The 23015-nt window shown below is 36.5% G+C and overlaps 1 protein-coding gene across 1 annotated transcript in view; it reads left to right on the top strand.

The window, feature by feature from the left end:
* The window catches only part of MACROD2 (mono-ADP ribosylhydrolase 2), a gene marked incomplete at both ends in the record, with an annotated part of 2062459 nt that extends 2045954 nt beyond the window's left edge, over positions 1-16505 (top strand). Inside the window, one exon of the mRNA XM_080716162.1 lies at positions 16438-16505. Within this exon, the coding sequence (XP_080572288.1) occupies positions 16438-16505 (68 nt within the window). The remainder of the gene's footprint in view (positions 1-16437) is intronic.
* Positions 16506-23015: the final 6510 nt, after the last annotated feature.

The following is a 23015-nucleotide window of genomic DNA, read 5'->3' as shown; positions in this document are numbered from 1 at the left end:
TATTAATTTTTTTTTTGGCAGTACTGGGGTTGGAACCCAGAGGCATTCTACCAACAAGTGACACCCCTAGCTCTATTTTTTATTAATTTTTTTTTTTTTGCAGTACTGGGGTTGGAACCCAGAGGCATTCTACCTCTAAGTTATGCCCCAGACCTAGTTTTTATTATTTATTTTGAAACAAGATCTCACTAAGTAGCTGAGGCTGTTCGAGAACCCATATCCTCCTGTCTCAGCCTCCCAAATGCTACAAGCTTACACCACCATGCCCAGCTAGTAAATTCTATAAGTAAAGTTAAGCTAGTTTTAGATGCTGAGTGGCTACTTTGCCCAAAGGCAATTAGCTATGAATTGGTATCAAATGATAGATTTTACTCTAGAAAATCTAATGATTTAGGTCAAGCAAGTATATTAAACAACATATAAATCCTAAAACATAGAAAGCTTCAAATACTTAAGAAATAACTGGTAACAAATAAGCAGAAGGAAGAGATAATAGATCAAGTCTAGGAATTGAAGAGTTTCTGAAGTTGTTCTGGGCACTAGGTAGGCACTGATTCTTGGTCAGCAAGTAGCAGGGCCAAAGCAAAGTTGTGGTTCTGAATCTTAAATACAATAGAATCATAGCATAGGCAATGGCTCAGCACATTGTATATCAAACCATCTGCTCTTTTACAGAGTTCCTATAGGCTACTTTAAGTGCTGTAGACTGTCCTTGGCAGGTTTATCAAACCTTAGCAAACACTTGTCATTTCTACAAATGTACTAGTAACATAAGTCCATCAGACACAGGAAGAAATTAGCCAGTCGTGGTGGCGTACGCTTGTAATCCCAGCATTCAGGAGGCTGAGACTGGAGGATCGCAGGCCGCGGACAGCCTCAGTTAGTTAGTGAGGCCTTCTGCAAATTAGTGAGTTCCTGTCTCAAAATAAAGAATTTAAAAAAAAAAATAGGTCAGGGGGTGTAGCTCAGAGGTTAAATGCCCCTGGGTTCCATCCCCAGACCCGCAAAAATAAAATAAAATAAAATAAAATAAAATAAAATAAAACAAGAGAGATTTCTGATCCAAGGGTCCATTATCCATTGCAGCACAGGTGTGTTGGTCTTTGCCTTATGCTGACATATCAAAACAAGTTGCTTGATGATTTCCTAAGGTTGTTTATATCCCATGTTTTATACAATGCATGTCAGAAAATTTTTTTATGAGCTCCTGAAGTTGTTTTATGTTCTATGCTCCACACAGTCCATCCCCTGATTCCTAAAGCATAGGTTGTAGACCAGCAAACAAAGGGAATCACAAAATTATGGATACAGAGGAAACCATAACAAGATAATATAACAATTTAAAATTCAAAATCAAGCCGGGCATGGTGGCGCATACTTTTAATTCCAGTACTTGAGAGGCTAAGACCAGAGGACTGCAGGTTTACGTCCAGCCTCAGGTACTTAGTGAGGCCCTCTGCAACTTAGTGAGACTATTTCAAAGTAAAGAATAAAAAATTGGACTAGAGATGTAGTTCAAAGGTAAAATGCTTCTTGGGTTCAATCCCCAGTATCCCCCCACACACACACACAAATTAAAGTCAAATTTGAAAGATTCAGAGTCAAATTTTAAAGGTATATTGAGGTCACAGGGGAAAGTTATAGTGGGAATTAAAGGTTACCCCTACATTTTCCCAAAAGAAATGTAAAGAAAAGATATAAACAAAAATACATTGTTCTAAGTGAGTAAGTAAAGACTAAACAATTTTGGTAAAACAGCATCAGCCAGTATAGAAAACTGGTATAGGGTCCGAAAAAAGGAAGATTCTTACCTAAGAAATTTGTTTTACATGGGTGAGAATATAGAATATACAGGAGCTTACCTTAAACAGGTGTTTTTTTATATATACTTTGAACAGGATTTGTAGATCTTCCGGTTGCTTACAGGAATATTTTTGTTGTTGTTTCAGGTGGTTCTAGACATACACAGATTTAATTTTATAACATCTATAAGAACTCAGTTGGAGAGATTTGGGCATCAGTGCTATGTTGTATTTTCTCTGTGAGACTACAAGTCAAAGTCATTATTGCATTATAATGAAAAGAATATAACAGCCAAAGTGAGAAGATGTGTCACTGAATTTATGTGAGGTCTTTTTAGCTGGTTCTATGAGTATGGCGATATGACTATAATTTTCTGTTGGGTGTACAAAACCAAGAAGTAGTCCTACGTTTGCCAAACATAAATTTTATTTTCTTATTTTCTTGCTGGTAAGGTCAGTTAGCACTCCTTAGGATGACTGTTAAGGACGTTGTGAGCTTTTCCATTACCAGTTGTACCATCTGCCAGGATGCGTCAAGGTCTTGCTTACTCACTGCTTCCTTTGAAGCACTGAGAACATTTCTCTGCCCAATGATTCTCCTTTTTGCATAATAAGTACTGGTGGCTCCTAGTCTCTGGTGCCTTCAGGGTCCCTCTGATAGGGCAGTCAGATGACTTGTAACATATAGGGTCCTTAGGAGTTTGATCATCCCTGGGTCCTATTTGGCCCTTGGAGGATGAGGGCCAAAGTATTGGCTGTTTTCTCCTAAACTCTTTTATTTCTTGATTGTTCTCCAAGTTTGTTGTTGAACACCCAGAAGGTCAATTTAGCCAACCTTTTCAATGAATAGGATCAAAACTTACCTGTGTTAGAGATGATGGCTATAATAAAATACTGTTTAATATGTCCTTTTAGAAGATTTTTTTTACTTCTGTAAAATGTTAACAGACAACAGTTAAAAATTGTATAAAAATACGAAACAAAATTTTTAGAAACAAAATGTATCTAGTTTGCGTAATAGCTCTAAAATATTAGATGCTATAAATCTCCATTTAAATACTTTTGATTGTTAATATATGCTCTTTTTCATCATAATAGTATCATGATTTGGAATAACAAGTGTGTGAGCATATTTAATTACCTTTGCCTAAAGAATATGGTCAGAACACAATTAGAAACACAAAAATATAAGCCTACAAAATGCTATCAGTATTAACAATTTTTGTTTAGATGATAACCAGCTTGGTAAATGTTCTTCTAAATTGTGCATTTTAGATTTTTACACCTTGGAAAGACAAATATTTTAACATACAAAGAAGTTAGTAGTAGCACTACAGTTACATAAAAGTTAACATATGTATATATTGATATAGCCTTTACCTTTGGAGTGAAATGGCCATTTTATATGTTTAAGGTTTAGATACAATCCATTATGTAAAAGAAGCACTTACATGTATTAAAATTACATACTTTGAATTCTATACATTTTTGCATAATGTTTAGACAAAACTTAGACACAGCATATGTAGTCTTTAGATGAATACATATTTCTAGTCATGTATATCTGGATCCATTATTGTTATTATTGTTTTAATTTATGAGCACTCATAAACCAATTCTGATGCCACGTGGACAATAAACACTGGTAGTGAGACAATTTACAAACATATAACACAAACATGGCTCTCTTAGGCTGCTATGCTACCTGTGTTCACGCATTCCTGCCACAGAGTTGCAGCCTAATCTTGGTAAACATGACTGGGTCATTTCATCAGCAGATTATTAGGTGCTCAAGTGTCCTTGACCTCAATCAATATGCAGTTTTCAGTGTGCTTTATTATATTCTACCTCTTACGGTATTTGAGCCTTCTTGCAAATTTCAGAAAAAGAAGAAAAGAAATTCCTAGTGAAAACAGTATTCCTGAGATCTCAAGTAATTTAGTTGCATTTTAAGAATGAGAGAGGAAATATGGTAGGAATTAGGGAAGGGCTAAATAAGTTATGTGTGCATGGATGCCTCTACCATCTTGTGCCCCATTAAGATGTATGACTACAATGCAACAATAAAAAATGTTTTTTTAATTGAAAAGAACCTACAAGTTGATGATAATGCTAAAATAAAACCTTCTAGACTTTTAAGAGGATCTAAAAACATTTCTAGACTAAAAAACAAAGGTAGATAACAAAACACATCTTAAAGAAGGCAATCGGTGCTCCCCACATGTTGAACCATTTTACTTTTTATTTTTACTTATTTTTATTGGTGCACTATCGTCTCACATCATAATGTGGATCATGTTGCCAATGGCATATATTCACACGGTACTGCCCCCGCCCCCGCTTCCCCTTTTCCCTCCCGCCTAATACTGACTGTCCAGGTTAACAATGTTATATTCATATGTATACACGTATTTGAATGTACCTTTTTTTTGAAAATTTAAAGAAGTATATTAGAAAGATAGAAATACAGAAAATAGAAATACAGCTCCATACCAGACTGGCATGGAGGGGTGACTCGAAATGAATACACCCTGAATGTACCTTTTTTATTAATAAACCTCAGCCTTCTTCTTTCCCTACCCTTCGTTTCTGGCTTTGCTGTGGTTTCCACTTCATTATCTGGAGTCCATCTGGTATCCCTAATACTCCCTAACTTGAGCATATTAGAGAAAACATATGTCCCTTCTCTTTCTGTGCTTGGCTAATCTCACTTAACATAATGTTCTCCAGATCTTTCCATGTTCTTGCGAATGACATGATTTTGTTCTTTATTGCTGAGTATTGTTCCATTGTGTGTATTTCCCATATATTTGCAGTACATTTATCTGTTGCTTATACTTTTTAGTTAATATCAGTAAGATATTTACTTAATTAAGACAATATTTCAGACAAGGATGAGGATACCTTCCTTCCTGCTATATCAATTTAAGGTGACAAAATTGCATTTGCTTATTTCTACAAATTGAAATAATAGAAAAATCAGCATACTTTAATTAAAGTTCTGAAAATGTTTCTAATTGACAGTGACTGTACAGGACAGACTTTTTGCTAGAGCAGAAAACAGGATTTTGTAGAGATGTTTTACACTGATGGCAGAAGTTTAGAGAGTTAAAACCTTGGCCAGTGAATTGTATAAGGGAAGTAAGTTTTGTCTGACAGGAGAAAAAAAATATAAAGAAAAAGGAAAAACCTCAAGCCCTATAGCTACCAGCTTCAGTTTAAAAGTGCCATCCCCTTCCTGCTTTTGTTTTTGTTTTTTTTATTCTTTAGTCTCAAAAGGGGTCTAGAAGGCAGCTCATTCTTAGAGAGCAGGCTTATCAAACACAGACAGCTAAGAAGTCAGCGGCATCTCCTGCAGCTACAGAGTAAGAGAGAAGAGGGTAAAGGGACCAAAGAGTTTCTATGGGGCTTTATATAGTCATTTATTGTTGTTTCTTTTAAAATTTTAATATTTGCATCTAAATTTTTGGTCAAGGGAGATATTTGTTGCATCTCCTGACCTGAAAGAGCAATTGTGTTTGCTCCATTATCTCACAAGTGGAAGAGCCAGTTTACATCTATCTTGCATAAAGTCTATTCTTAACCTCTGTAGCTCTGCCCTATTAAAATCCCTATATTTGGCCAGTACTATGGTCTGGTTTCAGCTTTGATTGTATTCTATTATAGATTTTTAAGTTATTACTGGTCATACTACATAGATCTGCCCCATGGATCATTAATATCTACTGAATCTAGGGATTGGGGGGTCCCCTACTTGAATGGTTCCATACTTCAAGTAATGATTATTATCTATATTTTCAGCTGATTTTTTTTTTTTTTTTTTTTTTTGGTGGTGGTGGTATTGTGGTTCCTGGAAGCCCTTCTACCTCTGGGCTACACTCCAAGACCTATTTTTAGTTTTTTTTGGAAACAGGGTCTCTCAAGCCTCAAGCCAGCTTGGCTGGCTTGAAACCTGCCCGATCCTCCTGTCTCTGCCTCCCAAGCATGGGGATTACAAGCATGAGCCACCACGCCTGACCCTTGAGCTGATTTTTCAAAGTACATTAATTGCCAACTGTTTCCCTTTTAAGTCGTCCTTGTCTGTCTGAGAAATGCTCTGCAAAAATATAGCAGTAACTCTTCCTTAGGTGCTCTAGTAATGAGGGGATTTACATTCTTAGGATTCTTTAAATCAATATTCATATAGTTAAGGAGTGTCATTAACATTTTTTCTAATCTTTTGTTCAAGAATCTGAAGTAGCTAAAAGTGATTTTGAATAATGCACCTTAACCACTTTATCCTTTAGCTTAGCCCACATCATGCCAATTTGGTAACTATCTTATATAATTTAGAGATTACGATACATTTAAATGTCCATCTAATTTTAGAATACCGGTAATCTAGCTTCAGCCTCTTATCTTTCAGCCCATTAAAAAATTAACTTTGCCAGCCATTCTTTCATCTTGCGTTTATCTTATTTTTATGTAGTGAGTGTGTCCTTCAGATGTAAAAGAGTGGCTCAGGACTTACTGCACTGTAAAGTGTGGTGAGAGGTGCCCCCCTGTAGCCAAACAGGGACTTTTACACTGGATAATCACAGCTACAAGACTGTTTTTGACCAGGTGCTGGAGGTTAGGGTTTTCACTGGTACGTCTTAAAAATATACAGGTCAGTATGAGCCTCCTGACCAGGTGCCCTACATTCACAATTTATGTAGGAAACTGCCTTGAACCCATATGATGTTCACCAGAACAGAGGTGGAAAATAGAAAAAGTAGAAGGAAAGATAGTCTTTATTCCTCAACACATTCCCAAGTTTTTTAATATTTTTCTATAGTACCTCTCTAATGTATTAATAATAGTTGTTTTTTTATTTTAGTCTTTATACTAGAAATATGAATGCTATCTAAATATACCACACTTATAATATTAATACCTTCTGAATTTATTTGCATAATGACTCTTACCAGTGAGTCTTATACATTCCCATGTTTTCTTCTTATTTATTAATTTTTTTACTTTCAATTTGAAGAACTTTCTGTAGCAATTTTTAGTACAATAGGTCTGACAGGAATTTTTATTTTATTTTTTATTGAAAATAAACGATATACATTTAAACTGTACTTGGTGCCCTCTTGCCCCCACCCCTGTTTTCCCTTCCCTCCCTCCCAACAATGAGTGTCCAGGGTAACCATGCACTATTCAAAGTTTTACACATATTTGAGTGTAGCCCCTCATTAATCAAGTTCAGACTTCTTCCTCTTCTATCCTTCCATTCAAACTTTGCTGATATGTCCCTTCCATTCTCTGGAGTTCCTTTGGTATCCCCTATGCTCCCTAGTTTAGGCATATTAGAGGAAACATATGTCCCTTCTCTTTCTGTGCTTCACTAATCTCACTTAACATAATGCTCTTCAGGACTTTCCATCTTCTGGCAAATGACATAATTTTGTTCTTTATAGCTGAATAGAATTCTATTGTGTGTATTTCTCATAATTTTGCAATCCATTCATCTGTTGATGGGGACCTGGGTTGATTCCATATTTTGACTATTACGAATTGTGCCGCTATGAACATAGGTATGCATATGGTACAGTGGTCCTCTGATTTCAACCCCTTTGGAAAAATACCCAGGAGTGGTAGAGCTGGATCATATGGTATCTATTCCCAGCTTTCTAAGAAATCTCTACACAGATCTCCATAGTGGCTAAACTAGTTTGCACTCCCACCAACAGTGTAAAAGTGTTCCTCTTTCCCACATCCTCGCCAGCATTTGTTGTTATTTGATTTCTTTATGCTTGCCACTCTGACTGGGGTTAGATGAAATCTCAGTATAGTTTTTATTTGCATCTCCCTGATGGCTAATGATGTAAAAAATCTTTTCATGTATCTACTGGCCAATTGTATCTGTTCTTTTGTGAAGTGTCTATTCAGTTCAGTTGCCCATTTCTTGATTGGGTTGTTTGTTTTGCTAATGTAGAATCTTTTGATTTTTTTTGTATATTATGAATATTAGCCCTCTATCAGAGTGGTGGCTGAAAAGATCTTCTCCCATTCTGTAGGCTTCCTCTTTAGGTTATTGATGTTTTCCTTTGATGAGAAGAAACTTTTTAGTTTGATGTTATCCCACTTGTTTATTCTTGCTTTAATTTCCTGAGCTTTGGAAGTTTTATTGAGAAAGTAACTGCCTGTGCTATATGTTGTAGTGTTGAGCCTATGCCCTCCTCTAATAGCTTCACAGTCTCTGGTCTAATTTCTAAGTCTGTGATCCATCTTGAGTTGATTCCTGTGCACGATGAGAGGTAAGGAATTAGTTTTATCTTCCTACAAATGGATAGCCAGTTCTCCCAGCACCATTTGTTGAAAAGGCTGTCTTTTCTCCAGCGTATGAGTTTGGCCCCTTTGTCAAAGATTAATTGACTATAGGTGTGTGGATTTGTTTCTGTATCTTCTATTTTGTTCTGCTGGTCAGTATACCTGTTATTGTGCCAATACCAAGCTGTTTTTACTACTATTGATCTCTAGTATAATACAGTCTGGGATTGTGATGCCTCCTGCATGATTCTTATTGTTGAGAATTCCTTTGGCTATTCTGGGTCTTTTATTTCTCCATATAAAGTTCATGATTGATTTTTCTAAGTCTATGAAGAATGTAGTTGGTATTTTAATGGGAATTGCATTAAATCTATAGATCATTTTTGGTAGAACGGTCATTTTTATATTTATTCTGCCTATCCATGAATACGTGAGATCTTTCTACTTTCCAAGGTCTTCAATTTCTTTAATGTTTTATAGTTTTTGTCATAGAGGTCTTTTACATCTTTGGTTAGGTTTATTCCTAGGTATTTTATTGGTTTTAAGGTTACAGTGAATGGAATTGTTTTCTTTATTTCTTTTATTGTGGATTCATTGTTAGCATAAAGAAAAGCCACTGATTTCTTTAGGTTGATTTTGTATCCTGCAACTTTGCTGAATTTGTTAATCAGCTCTGGAAGACTTTTGGTTTAGTTCTTTGGGTCTTCTAGATAAAGGATCATATCATCTGCAAATAAGGATAATTTTAATTCCTCTCTTCCTATTTGAATTCCTTTGATTTCCTTCTCTTGTCTTATTGCTGCAACAAGAATCTCAAGGACAATATTGAAAAGGAGTGTTGATAGTGGGCATCCTTGCAGTTTTTCCCCATTCAATATGATGTTGGCTTTGGGTTCGTTGTAAATTACCTTAATGATGTTGAAATACGTTCCTTCTATTCCAGATTTTTGCAGTGCTTTTGACATAAATGGGTGTTGAATTTTGTTGAACGCTTTTTCAGCATTTATTGCTATGATGATGTGGTTTTTGTTCTTGATTTTGTTTATGTGGTGAATAACATGTATTGATTTGCCCACATTCAACCAGCCTTCTTTTGCTGGGATGAAACCAACTTGGTCATGGTGCATTATTATCCTGATATGGTTTTGAATGCATATAGCTAGTATTTTGTTTAGAATTTTTGCATCTATGTTCATTAAGGATATTGGTCTTTAGTTTTCCTTTCTTGAGGTATCTTTATTTGATTTGGGGATTAATGTAATACTGGCCTTGTAGAAGGAATTTGGGAGAGTTCCATCTCTTTCAATTTCCTGGAGCAAGTTGTGAAGTATTGGTATTAGTTCTTCGCTCAAGGTTTTATAGAATTCAGCTGGTAACCCATGTGGGCCTGTGTTTTTCTTTGATGGAAAATTTTTATTTCTATTTTTATTTCTTTGTTTGATATTGGTTGGTTTAAGCTTGATATGTCTTCTTGGCTCAGTTTAGGAAGTTTATATGTGCCTAGAAATCTATGAATATCTTCCATGCTTTCTAGTCTATTGGAGTATAAATTTTCAAAATATTTCTGATAATCCGTTGAATTTCTCCACTATCTGTGGTGATGTCTCCTTTTTCATTTCTGATCTTAATAATTTGAGTTGATTCTCTCTTTCTTTTGGTTAGGTTGGCCAGTGGTTTATTAATTCTATTAACCTTTTCGAAGAACCAGCTTTTTGTTTTGTTGATTCTTTCAATTGTTTTGTTGTTGTTGTTGTTCTCTATTTCATTTATTTCTGATCAGATTTTAATAATTCCTGCCTTCTGCTGGCTTTGGAATTAGACTGTTGCAGTCTTTCTAGGTCCTTGAGTTGTGTCATTAGATTGTGTACTTGGCAATTCTCTGTCCTTCTTATGTGGGCATTCAATGCTATAAACTTTCCTCTTAATACTGCCTTCAAAGTGTCCCATAGATTTTGGTAAGTTGTGTCTATATTTTCATTTATTTCCAGAAATTTCTTTATTTCTCCCCTAATTTTCGATCTTACCCATTCATTATTCAATAGTGTGTCATTCAATCTCCATGTATTTAAATAGTTTCTTTTCGGATTCCTGTTGTTGATTTCTACTTTCATTCCATTATGGTCTGAAAAGATGCAAGGAATTATATTACATCTTTTGAATTTGTTGGTGCTTGCTTTGTATCCCAGGATGTAATCTATTTTGGAGAAGGCTCCATGGGCTGCTGAGAAAAATGTGTATTCTGTAGTTCCAAGCTGAAATATTCTGTATATGTCTATTAGGACAATTTGGTTTATAGTTTTCTTTAGTTTTAAAGAGTCTTTGCTCATCTTTCACCTTGAAGATAGATCCAGTGGTATGAGAGGTATGTTAAAGTCTCCCAGAATTATTGTATTTGGATCTATTTGAGATGTGATGTCTAGAAGGGTTTGCACCCACATTTGGGGCATAAACATTTACTACCATTATATCTTCTTGATGAATTGTTCCTTTTAATAAAAGGGAGTGCCCTGTTTTGTCTCTTCTGATGTGTTTTAGCTTAAAGTCTGTTTTGTTGGATATCAGGGTTGCTACCCCTGCCTTTTATTGGTCTCCAGTAGCATGGCATATCTTTTTCCATCCTTTAACTTTCAGTCTGTGAATGTCTTTGGCTGTAAGGTGAGTTTCTTTCAAACAGCATATATTTGGATTATGTTTATTGATCCACATTGCCAGTCTTTATCTTTTGATTAGTGAGTTAAATCCTTTAATGTTAAGATTTATTATTGAAATGTGATTTTTGTTTTCTGCATTTTGTGTAAAAATATGGAATGCTTCATGAATTTGTGTGTCATCTTTGCCAGGGGCTATGCTAATCTCTCTGTATCCTTCCAATTTTAGTGTATGTGCTGCTGAGTCAAGCATGGTCTGATAGGAATATACTTTCTCAGCTTTTGTTTATCTGGAAATTTTTTTATTTCTAAAAATACCTTTACTGAATGTTAGTTTTAGTTGACAACTATTCTCCTACAATTCTCTGAAATTATGTTACACTCCACTAGCCTATAAGGTTTCTGCTAAAAAGTCAGTTGTCAGGAGACTCAGAACACATCTGTGTCTTGTTTTCTTTTGTATCCTTGAGGATCTTCTGTTTATCTTTTACATTTCAGATTGATTTTAAGATAGCTAGAGGTATATAATGATTGAGATAAATTTGGTGACTTTTAACCTTTCTGTATCTGGATATTTCTATCCTTCTCTAGATTTCCTAAGTTTATTATTATTATTTCTTTGGTTTCTTTGAGTTTTCCATTTTTATTTTTTTATGCTCTACCTTTTTTGTCATCCTCCTTGTTAGAACCAAATAATTATTTTATAATACTTTCCCAAAGTTTCTATAAACTTTTTTATTCCTTATTTTTTTCCTCCTCCCACTATGCATTTTAAATAGCCACTCTTTGAAATTCTTAGTTCTTCTGTTGTATATATCCCATTGCTAATGCCTTTTATCATGTTTTTAATTTTTATACATGTATTTTTAATTTATGAATTTGAATTTTTAGACTGCTTCCATTTCTAAGTTTCTTTGTGCTTTCTTTGAGCTCAGTGAGTTTCTGTAGAATAACTATTTTAACATTTCTGAGTTCTCCCATAATCACTACCTGGTCAGTTGCTGGAACCTTATTTTTGAGTATTAGGTGACGTTATGATTTCCTCAAAGTCATTGATAAGTATTGCATGTGACATCTAGGCACTGAAGAATTTGGTATTTGGAACAATGTTTTCCTTATCTGAATTTGTTTGTGTATATCTTTTCAAAAGTAGACTGCCCCGGGCGTGGTGGCACATGCTTGTAATCCCCGTGCTTGGGAGGCAGAGACAGGAGGATCGCGCAGGTTCAAAGCCAGCCACATGCACTGGCTTAGGAGACCCTGTTTCCAAATAAAAATGTAAAACTAGGTCTGGGAGTGTAGCCCGGCAGTAGAAGGGCTTCCAGGAACCCCAGTACTACCAAAAAAATAAAAATCAAAAAAATCAAAAACAAAAGTAGACTGCTTTTTTTTTTTTTTTTTTTTCTGAGCCTATATCACTTTCAATATGTCAGCATTGAATGGTACTCAGGTCCAGAATGGATGGGAATCTACTGTTAATATGTTGTTTTAGTAATAGAGAGCAACCCAATCTCAGTTCATTCCCAAATACACGCTTGCTATATTATACTGAAAGAAATAGAGTATCTAGAAGGAGTAGTATGCCTTTCCTTGGTTCCTGGCTAGACTCAGGTGCCTCATGTAGGTAACAGCCTATGGTGGTGAATTTCAGGTCTACCCAGTTCTGCAAAGAGTTGCCATTTGTGGACAAGTTCTAGGCTCCTACATCACACCCATGACCACCAGACCCACCAAGCTGTGTCACATTCTAAGCAAGTCGGACCCTGCCATGACCAGCATACTAGAGTAGAATTAAGATCTGCACTGCTGGAACCAGCCACAATGATGCTCGCTGGAATACTGGCTTCAGACACATATCTTTTCCTGGTAGTTGAGCTGTTCCAGATGCTGTGTACACAGGAAGCCTGTGGGTGTGGGACATTAAAACCTGTGCAATGTTAGCTTAAACTACCTAGAACTAAGTTCCAGGGCAAAGTCTTGTACCTCATTATGATATCCCTTGGCCACCTAGTTGATGCTAAGGTGCAACCACCTCTACAGTCTTGGATACACTGGTGGTGCCTGTGCAAAAGCTGGTACATCAAACCAGAGCCCATCACAATGGTGTACAGGTTTATCCTGGTGATAAGGTGGGCCACACCTGGGTCTCAAAGCTGCAGGATCTGACACAGTCTTAGAAAGGAGAAAGCTGTATCCCAGAGCCACTTCAAGATTGGAACTGATGCAGGCCAAAATACAAATCTATATGATGCAGAGCCAGTCTAGATGCTCTGTATGTAAACTATGGCCTTACACAGAATTTTAGCTTATACTAGGTGCAGGGTTTCACTGGGGAAGTACTGGTCTCTAAGATAAAACCCTATGCTAGCTTTTTTGTCCTGTTACCCAATAGGTGGAATCTTTTCCCCCACTCTAGGTTGTAGGTATGGTAGAAGCATCTGTGGGTATTGAGCCAGGTTACAAATTTAGGGTATGGACTTATTTCTGTGTCCTTCCTTTAAAGGAAGAGGGGGGAAGCATGTGTTTCAATAGAGGACTATTGGGGGAGGGATTTTATAGGCAATTATTTTGTTTCTTCTTTTTTTTTTTTTTTTTTTTTTTTGGTGGTACTGGGGTTTCTGGAAGCCCTTCTATCTCCGGGCTACACTCCCAGACCTATTTTTACATTTTTATTTGGAAACAGGGTCTCGTAAGCCAGCGCGGCTGGCTTCGAACCTGCGCGATCCTCCTGTCTCTGCCTCCCAAGCGCGGGATTACAAGCGTGCGCCACCACGCCCGGCTGTTTCTTCTTTTTTAATATACCTTTTTAGTTTTGTTAGAGTAAAAGCAGGCATTGTTGTTGCTTATCTGACTTCTTTAGTGTTTGTGAAGGTAATTTAGTGTGTGAATATCTCTTCAGCTTGTGTTTGTGGGGCGATGATAACTGAAGGATTTTATTCATCTGCCACATTGCTCTGCCTCAAAGTATTTTTAGGCAAAGAAAAAAGTAAACTACCATCTTGTGAACTGCCTCTGTTAATTACAAGCCCTCCTACAAGAACTGATCTTTTACTCGTGGGCATGCATTTTCTACGAGATAATGATTCTAAACTCCAGACCTATCCAAGTAAAGTCACAACATGTTAGTTGTGCTTCGTTGAACTAAACATGTCCCAGCCCAACTGATGCTATTGACATGGTTCCTTGTTATTTCTTTACAAACCAGGTTCTGAGAAATATTGGACCCACACAATGTTTTTTGAACAATAGAGAACCAAATATATGTATTATATAATACATATAAAATATATGTAATATACAGTTTTAGTCTTTATTTGGAGATTAACCATGGGTCACAATCTCTTAGCAATAAAGAAACTTACTTAACATGGTTTAACATTGCTTCCCTCAAAGTTATTTGAGCACAGTGATATTTATTAAAAGGTTTTAGAACTAGTGTTCCTTGGTTAGTAGAAGAAAAAGAAGAAATATTCTCCTATATTTTATCTAATATTCTTCTATATTAAGATGGGAGAACTTACAAAACCCTGTGTCTCAGGCTGGACAGTTCACTTGAATGAAGCTCTTTATTTTTTTTATTTTTTTATTTTTATTTTTTGGTGGTACTGGGGTTCCTGGAAACCCTCTACCACCAGGCTACACTCCCAGACCTATTATTATATGTTTTTATTTGGAAACAGGGTCTCTTAAGCGAGCAAGGCTGGCTTCAAACTTGTGCAATCCTCCTGTCTCCACCTCCCAAGCACGGGGATTACAAGTGTGCACCACCATGCCCGGCTGAATGAACCTCTTTAAATTGGCAGAGTTGCTACACCTTGCCAATTTACATATGGGGTTTTACAATAAGCTCACATGTGATTATATTATTCAGATCATTTCAGATGAAAATAAGGAGATGGTCTTCACTGGAAGAGAGTTGAATGTGGTATTATAGAATGCCATTTCCTTTTCAAGCATCTTTGGAGTGTGAAAGACTTCTGACACTATTTTTCTCTGAGCTTTTATATTTGAAAGAATACTTAAGTTATTGGCTTTTTGCAAATAAATGAAGGTTTCTGTAGTGAGGATGTGAGTCAGTCTTGCTTATGTCTGGCATAATCAAAGTCCCTCAGGGAAGTGGGGTAGTTTGGCTATTAGTTTGGGAGGGGGTATTTGAATTTTCCTGGTTAGTCCTAAGTTAAAGCAGAAACAGAAAAAAAAAAGAGGAGGTTAATGATCACTGACCAAGTCCTGTACATTCTCAGCCAACTATCAAAGAGATTGCAGTTTGGTGGTCCAGGCTTTTTTTTTTTTTTTTCGAGTCTGGGGATGAAACCCAGGGGCATTCTACCTCCGAGCCACACCCCCAGACCTATTTTTTATTCTTTATTTTTAAACCGAGTCTCATTGAGTTACAGAGGGCCTCACTAAGTAGCTGAGGCTGTCAGTGAACCGCGATCCTCCTGTCTCAGCATCCCGCCTGTAGGCTTGGATGTTTTTGCAATATCAATGGCATTAAACCTGCTGGCCTCTGTGAAGTTCAAGAATGACTGCTATGGGCCGCTTTCTGGAGAAAGGCAGGAATTATGTGTTCTATTTTTATGCAAATGCTCACATAGAATACATACAGGTCAAATCAAACCACACCTTTTCTTATAGCTGTATTATTTGGCTACCTGCTTTGCATTTCCATTTAATGGCATCTACTACTGCTGAACCCACTGGCAAGGCTACAGGATCTATTTTGAAATCTTCAACTGAAAGCATGTCAAACCAACCAGGTTTGTTATCATTGCCATTTGAAGGGAACTGACTAATTGCTTGCATCCACTTTCTTTCTTTGTTAAGGTTTTTGAAAATATTGATTTAAGAATAGTAATTGTTATGGTCTGGATATCAAATGTCACCTGGAAGAGCTCCTAGAAAAGATGAACTGATTGACTCCTGAGAGTTCTAAGTGCACCGGTGGTCAATCACTGACTATGGATGGATTGTCAGGGGTGGTCCGTGGCAGGCGCGTCCCTTGTCCTCTTGGTCTTTCAGCCTCCTGCTGCAGTGTGACCCAGTCTAACATGAACTGGAACTCCCCAAACTGTGGCCAGATACATTTCCACTTCTTTAGATTGTGATTGTCAGGTATTTTGGGTTAGAGCAGTGAGAATGCTGACTGAAATAATAACAAAGACCTCCAAACTGCTCAATCTAGTATGAATGTTGGTTCAACTTCTGTTGTTCAGCAGAGACAATGCTGCTGTCACCCCAGTTACAAAGCCACACAACAATCGTTTCAAATGCCTGAATAGATGAAAAATTAGAAAATATCAAATTATAGGCATTTTTAATATTGTTAGCCAACTTTCTATGCTGTAATAAAATACATGAGGAAATCAACTTAGAAAAAGAAAGACTTATTTTGGCAAGTGGCTTGAGAGGTTTTGGTAAGAAGTTGGTTGGTTCCATTGCTTTGGGCCTGAGGTGACGCAGAGGACGCTGGTCAGCTTTATGGCAAAAGGAAGCAGAATGAGTGCATGGACTGAATATACCCCTCAAAGCATGACCACAGGTCCTGCTTTCTCCTCCTGGGACCCACCTCTGGGGATTGCTGCATTGAAGACCAAGCCTTTGAGAGACATTTGAGATCCAAACTGCGATAAATGTGTTTACAAGATTTAATAAATATTGACCCCATTTTATTTTTTTCTTTTTGGTTACAGTTGAAATGAATAGCCAGGTTGACAGTGTAAATGATCCAACAGAGAGTCAGCAAGAAGATTATCCATAGGTAAGACGACCCACCCTGTGGTGGGATTTTTAATTGATTAACCAGGCAAAGTGAATTGCTCACAAATGATGTATTGGGTTACCCTTTGTTTCACCAAGCCCCATAGTATGGTTTGGACTTAGGGTTTTTTTTGTTGTTGTTGTTTTGTTTGTTTTTTTGTTTGTTTGTTGTTGGCTTTTGCAGTACCAGGGATGGAACCTAAGGACATTCTATCTTCGAGAAACATCTTTAGCCCTATTTTTTATTCCTTATTTTAAAACAGGGTCTCACTGAGTTGCAAAGGGCCTCACTAAGTACTTGAGGCTGTCCGCCAACAACGATCCTCCCGTCTCAGCCTCTCAAATGCTGGGATTACAGGTGTGCACCACCACGCCTGGCTTGGACTTAGGTTTTAAAACCTCAAACTAAATAACCCATTGCAAGGAGGAAAGATTATTCTCCAGCAGCTTGCCATCTTTCAGGAAAAAGAGAAGCCATATCATAACTAAATTATGTAGTGACCTGGTTTGGGGGGCTTTGAAAAGAAAAAAAAAAAAAAACAATTTTTATATGACTTACCCTGGCCACCTGCAGTAATCTTGAGAGAGTACTGAGAAGAATTAAAAGCAGGATCGGTCTTAAAACATTACTATTTGTAGCTGAAAATATTTTGTTGTTTTTATAAAACACCTACGCAGTAATGAATTGTGGGTCATTGAGGGTAAGACACACATGTTGACACAAGGGCCTCCCTGCATTTCCTTGATCTCTCCAGAAGGCATCAGGTAGAATCAAGTTTGAATGTATAAAAGAACTTGTGGTCTTTCTTAAATTGTTTTAAATGTGATATAAAATTAAATATAATAGCATTTGTATAAATAATTAATAACATGACTGCTAAAAATTATCAATTTATGTAAACATTTATTTTTATGGTTTTTATGTGTTCATAATATTTTAAATATCCTGCTAAGCTACCAAAATAATATAATGGAGAAGTTTCCAAATAAAGGAAATGAAATAAGAATCAACTTGAATGATTTGCATGCAAGGTACTGAGTATATTCTGACCCATCTATAAACTTGCCTAGGTTTATTTTATTTATTTATTTATTTACTTATTTATTTATTTATTTATTTATTTATTTATTGCGGGTCTGGGGATGGAACCCAGGGGCATTCGACCTTCAAGCTACACCCCCTGCCCTATTTTTTATTCTTTATTTTGAAACAGGGTCTCACTAAGTTGCGGAGGGCCTCACTAAGTAGCTGAGGCTGTCCGTGAACTGCGATCCTCCCATTTCAGCCTCATGAATGCTGGGAATGCAAGCATGCATCACCACACCCAGCTAGGTTTATTTTATAGACTATATTTTATTAGATGATGAATATCCATATAAGTGGTCAGGATATATGTTTTCCTTAATTAATGTAAAAATGACTTTCTCACCACAAATGTGACACAAAAGAATAATTTTTCAAAAATGGGAGTTTAAACATACCCTATTCAAATTCTTTGATAATACCACATTATACCTAGTGAGATTTTAACTCAAAGAGGTGTGATTCTTTTTTACCTGGCTTTGAGCACTTAAAATAATTGTCTAGAATAAATATTATTTTATATATGCAAACATATCTCAAGAGCTACTTTTTAAAAACTTAGAGTGTACTAGAAGAGAAACTTAGATCAGATTATCTGCTCCAATTTTTTCTTATAAATTTTTCCAGGACTAACTTAAGACCTGGAGAATTTTGCTTATTTGCCTGTTTTTATGTGCTAAGTCACTGTTAGAACACTATTTTGTGTGTGTTTGTTTGTTTGTTTGTTTGTTTGTTTGTAGTACTGGGGATTGAACTCAGGAGCATTCTACCTCTGAGCTACACCCCTAGCCCTAATTTTTTATTCTTTTATTTTGAAGTAGGGGTTCACTAAGTTTCAAAGGGCCTCACTAAGTACCTGAGGCTGGCTGCAAACCTGGGATCCTCCTCAGCCTCCCAAGTACTGGGATTAGAAGTGGGTGCTACCATGCCCAGCTATAACACTAGTTTTCTTAATTCATCACTCTCTTCCAATTTTCTAGTATCAATACAATTTTAAATATAGTTGTTTCTGTAGATTCAGTGAACCATGGGTCAGAAATATTTTGAAAAAAATGTATGTATAGTGAACATAAAGAAAAAATTTTGTTCTTAGTTCTTATATACTGAATTATAACAACTATTTACATTGTATTAAGTATTATAAATCATCTAGAGATTATTTGAACAATATAGGAGGATGTGGTTATATGCCAGTACTATACCATTTTATATAAGAAATGTGAAAAACAAAAGATATAAATATTCTTGAAAATACCTGGAACAAATCTGCCATGGTGCCAAGGGACTGCTGTATTAGTGTCCCTACCCTTTTCTATCTCTTTCCAGCCTGGTTCATTTCTGCTTACATCAAAAGAGTAAATAAATTGAGCTATCTTTGACCTCATCCCATTCTGTCTGAATGAGAACTAAGGAATAGCTATTACTCAAGTGGAATCAAACATCTGTTGATGTATTCGTAATCTGAATTTTATGCTACTGTTCCCCAGACGGTAGGACCTTAGCCTTGGTTATCACCATCACATCCTTATTAGATAACAATGAATTACTAGCCTTTCTTTCAAACTTCCTTGGCAATACCTCTAAATAACATCGCCAGTCTCCCTAAATTGTCAAGAGAGTGGGGTAGCATCTCAGAAACAAAAAGAGAGCCAGGTGTGGCTGCGCACACTTGTAATCCCCGCACTTGGGAGGCTGAGACAGGAGGATCACGCAAGTTCAAAGCAAGTCTCAGCTATGTAGTGAGGCTCTCAGCAACTTGGCAAGACTCTGTTTCCAAATAAAATATAAAATAGGTCTGGGAGTGTAGCCCGGAGGTAGAAGGCCTCTGGGTTCCATCCCCAGTACCACCAAGAAAAAAAAAAGAGAGAAGGAGCTAGAGTCCAAGTATTCACTTCAAGTATACACTCTCAACTGGGAACCAGTGCTTCAAAACATGACACTTTCAAGGACCCTCAAAGTCTGAATATTTTTCAGCATTACTCAAAAGTCTTCTCTGATACTCAAACTCTGAACCCTTGTAAAAATAAAAAGAACAAGTAAAATTCTTCTAAGATATAGTGGAACATTTCATTCTAAAAGGAGGAATAAAATCAAGAGAAGAAAAGCAAAACCCAGCAATGCAAACAAAAATTCTGTATCTCTATGTCCAGCATTTGAGGCAAATTATGGTAGGATATGATATGATTAGCTGAACTTTACTCTGACACATTCTCACATGACCCTGCCACACTGGGTTTGGACTTCCAGGCATTCATTTGAAAATGTAGCGGAAGCCACAAACCCAGTGTCTTGTGTCAAGGTTTGCAGCTGTTTTACTTCTCACATATATTGCAGTTGCAGTGGCCTTTGGGTGACTTAATTTTGAACATGGGGACGCTACTCCTAGATAAATGATTCTCTAGGCGCCTCAGGCATGTAGAATTCCCCAGGGGTGGATTCCTGTCATCTCAGTGCAATACACATGTTTTTTTTTATGGCACTAATCTCTTTGTCAACTTTAAATATGATCATTTTTTATACTGAGAATTGGACTCAGAGATGTTCTACTTCTGAGTTATGTCCCAGCCCTTTTTTACTTTAAAACAGGGTCTTGCCAGATAAGAGGTTGGTTTTAAACTTTGATCTTCCCTGTCTCAACCTTCCAAGTACTGGGATTAGAATACCTGTGCACACACCACCATACCTAGTAAACTTGGTTCTTTTCTGGTTAAAAGCTGCCAGCAATACCGATACTATAGTCTTGAAATTTTATTCACCAGATAAACCAGTCCATCTCATTTTAATTATTTCTCAAAGTATCAGAATGTAGACAAAATGAAACAGGACTGGCTCCTAGTTCCAGAAGAGTACTCATTTTGACCTGGCCTCATCAGCCTAGCCTTTATTCTCCACATTTATATCAGCAATATGGTCTTCTGGGCCCCACTAGAACCACCTGTTAATGTTGGCTTACAGAATTCTAAGCTTTCTGTAACCTTTATTTGCAAAGTTTTCCAAAGGCTTTCTAACAACACTATCAGGTAAGTATAGCAAACTCAGCTTCCCATTGCTGTTGCAAAATACCTAAAAATAAAAAAACCTAAAAAACTTTTGTCTCACAGTTTCAGCCCACATATTGCTGGGTCTACTGCTTTGGAGCCTGTAGAGAGGCAAACATCAGGGTAAGACACACCTCCTCATATCATAGTAACTAGAAAACACAAAAAGAAAGGAAAGGGTCAAGACTCAGTATCCCCTTTAAGGGCATACTCCCAATAACCTAACTTCTTTCCACTAGGCCCCAACTTCTACATGTTACAACAACACATGAGACTTTGGAGGACATTTAAGATCCAAACCATAACAGATAACTTAGGAAAACTGTTTGCTTGTTATAACATTAAGCACATATATAATCCATAACCTTCCAAAATTCCATTTCAAGTATTTGAGAAAAACAGAAACATATAAAAAAAACCTTGAAAAAGAATATTAATAGTAGAGGATCTCAAGAGAAGTGCCCAAAATTCTGTTCCTCCTCCACAAAGAAAAACAAAGCTTACAGATACATAGCTATATTTCAGGTGGCTGGCCATGGAAGAACACCAGAAATCAGCAAGAAACACATTGAAGCCATGTAGAATTCAGAGACCTGTGGTACCAGCAGCGTAATAAAAGAAATAAAATAAACACATTCCCATGCTGTATCCACAGCTAGTGAAAAAGCAGTCTTAGAAAACTCTTTAATCAGAGATGCTGGCAATTTCAAGTATTGATGAATTTCATAATCCTCATAGGCTTGAAGCCTACTTAAAAAGTAACCTGAAATCTGTATGGTGGCTCTACTTTTGAAAAGGATCTCACATCATCGCTTAGTGAAAACTCAAGATGATGGAGTCATCTGGAGAAGGGAACTATTTTCAAAAGTACAAGAAAAGACTTGTAAAATCTCTAAGAAAATAGTGCCCAATCACATCTAGAGTCCCCAGTAGACTAACAGCAGGGAATGGAATGGCATATTCCAAGTCCTGAAAAAAATAACTGCATCCCATATTACCATACCCAGCAAGGCTATTTCTCAGAAATGAACTAAAAATAAGGACCGTCTAAGACAATAAAAATATAAGATAATTCATGACCAGCCTTACAAAAACATTCTTTATCAAAATAAACTATCAAATTATAAAAATAAGGATGAACAAAGGATATGCAAGACAAGTAGTAAAATCATCAAAAGAAATGCACAATCCCGTACTTATAAATACACTGGACTATAAATGGACCAAATTATCAAAATAGAAGTTACAAACTGGTTAAAAGGATTTTAAAAGCCTATAAGAAACTCACTTTACTTTTATACACACATGCAGAGTGAAAGAATGGAAAATAACATTCCAAGAAAATGGAATACTAAAGCAAGCAAGAATATCTGTACTTATACCTGACAAAATACACTTTATTTTTTCTTTTGTGGCACTGGGCCTTCAACCTAGGGGTACTCTACCACTGAGCTATGCTCCTTGCCCTTTTTCAAAAATTGTTATTTTGAGATAGATTCTAAGTTTCCCAGGCTAGCCTCAACTTTCCAATTAGGTATAATACAGGCATATACCCATCTAACAGAATAGACTTCAAGAAAAAAACTGTAAAATGTGGCAAAGAAAGTCCATATATAATGATCAAAATGATCCATTAATACAGAATATGATGTAACAACAATTATTATGTATCCACCTAAGTTGAGACCACTAGACTTTATTAAAGAAACTCTACTAGAGAGACAGAATGCAATATGACAATAGAGGGGGATTTCAGTACCCCACACTCACCAAAGGGCAGATCCTCCAGACAAAAATATCAAAGAAAGTATACTACAGATCAAATTAAGTTACTATTCAACAATTGAAGAATGCCTGCTTTTTTTACCCATGAATGGCAGAATATATTATATGTTAGGCCCCAAACATTTACATTTGTAAAAATTGAAACCATATCCTGAATCTTTTCTGATGTCAGTGAAATAAAACTATACATCAAAAAGAAAAAAAAATAGAAATCACACAAATACATGGAGATTGCTTAGTACACAATTTAAAATTTCAGAAGAGAAATTATTTAATTTCTTAAAATTAAAAAAGAGAGAACACATTAAAACCTATGGGATGGTCGGGTGTGGTGGCGCACGCTTGTAATCCCCGCACTTGGGAGGCTGAGACAGGAGGATCTCACAGGTTCAAAGCCAGCCTCAGCTACTTAGTGAGGCTCTCAGCAACTTAGTGAGACCCTGTTTCTAAATAAAATATAAAATAGGTCTGGGAGGATAGCCTGGAGGTAGAAAGCCTCTGGGTTCCACCCCCAGTACCACCAAAAAATTAAAATTAAAAAAAATAAAACCTATGGGATGGAGCAAAAGCAGTACTATGATGAAAGTATATAGCAGTTAGTAGC

The sequence above is a fragment of the Muscardinus avellanarius genome, assembly GCF_963383645.1.
Source record: "Muscardinus avellanarius genome assembly, chromosome: 19".
NCBI classification, from domain to species: Eukaryota; Metazoa; Chordata; class Mammalia; order Rodentia; family Gliridae; genus Muscardinus; species Muscardinus avellanarius.
Note: the sequence above shows the minus strand (reverse complement) of the source record. Positions and strands in the feature narration are given on the sequence as shown.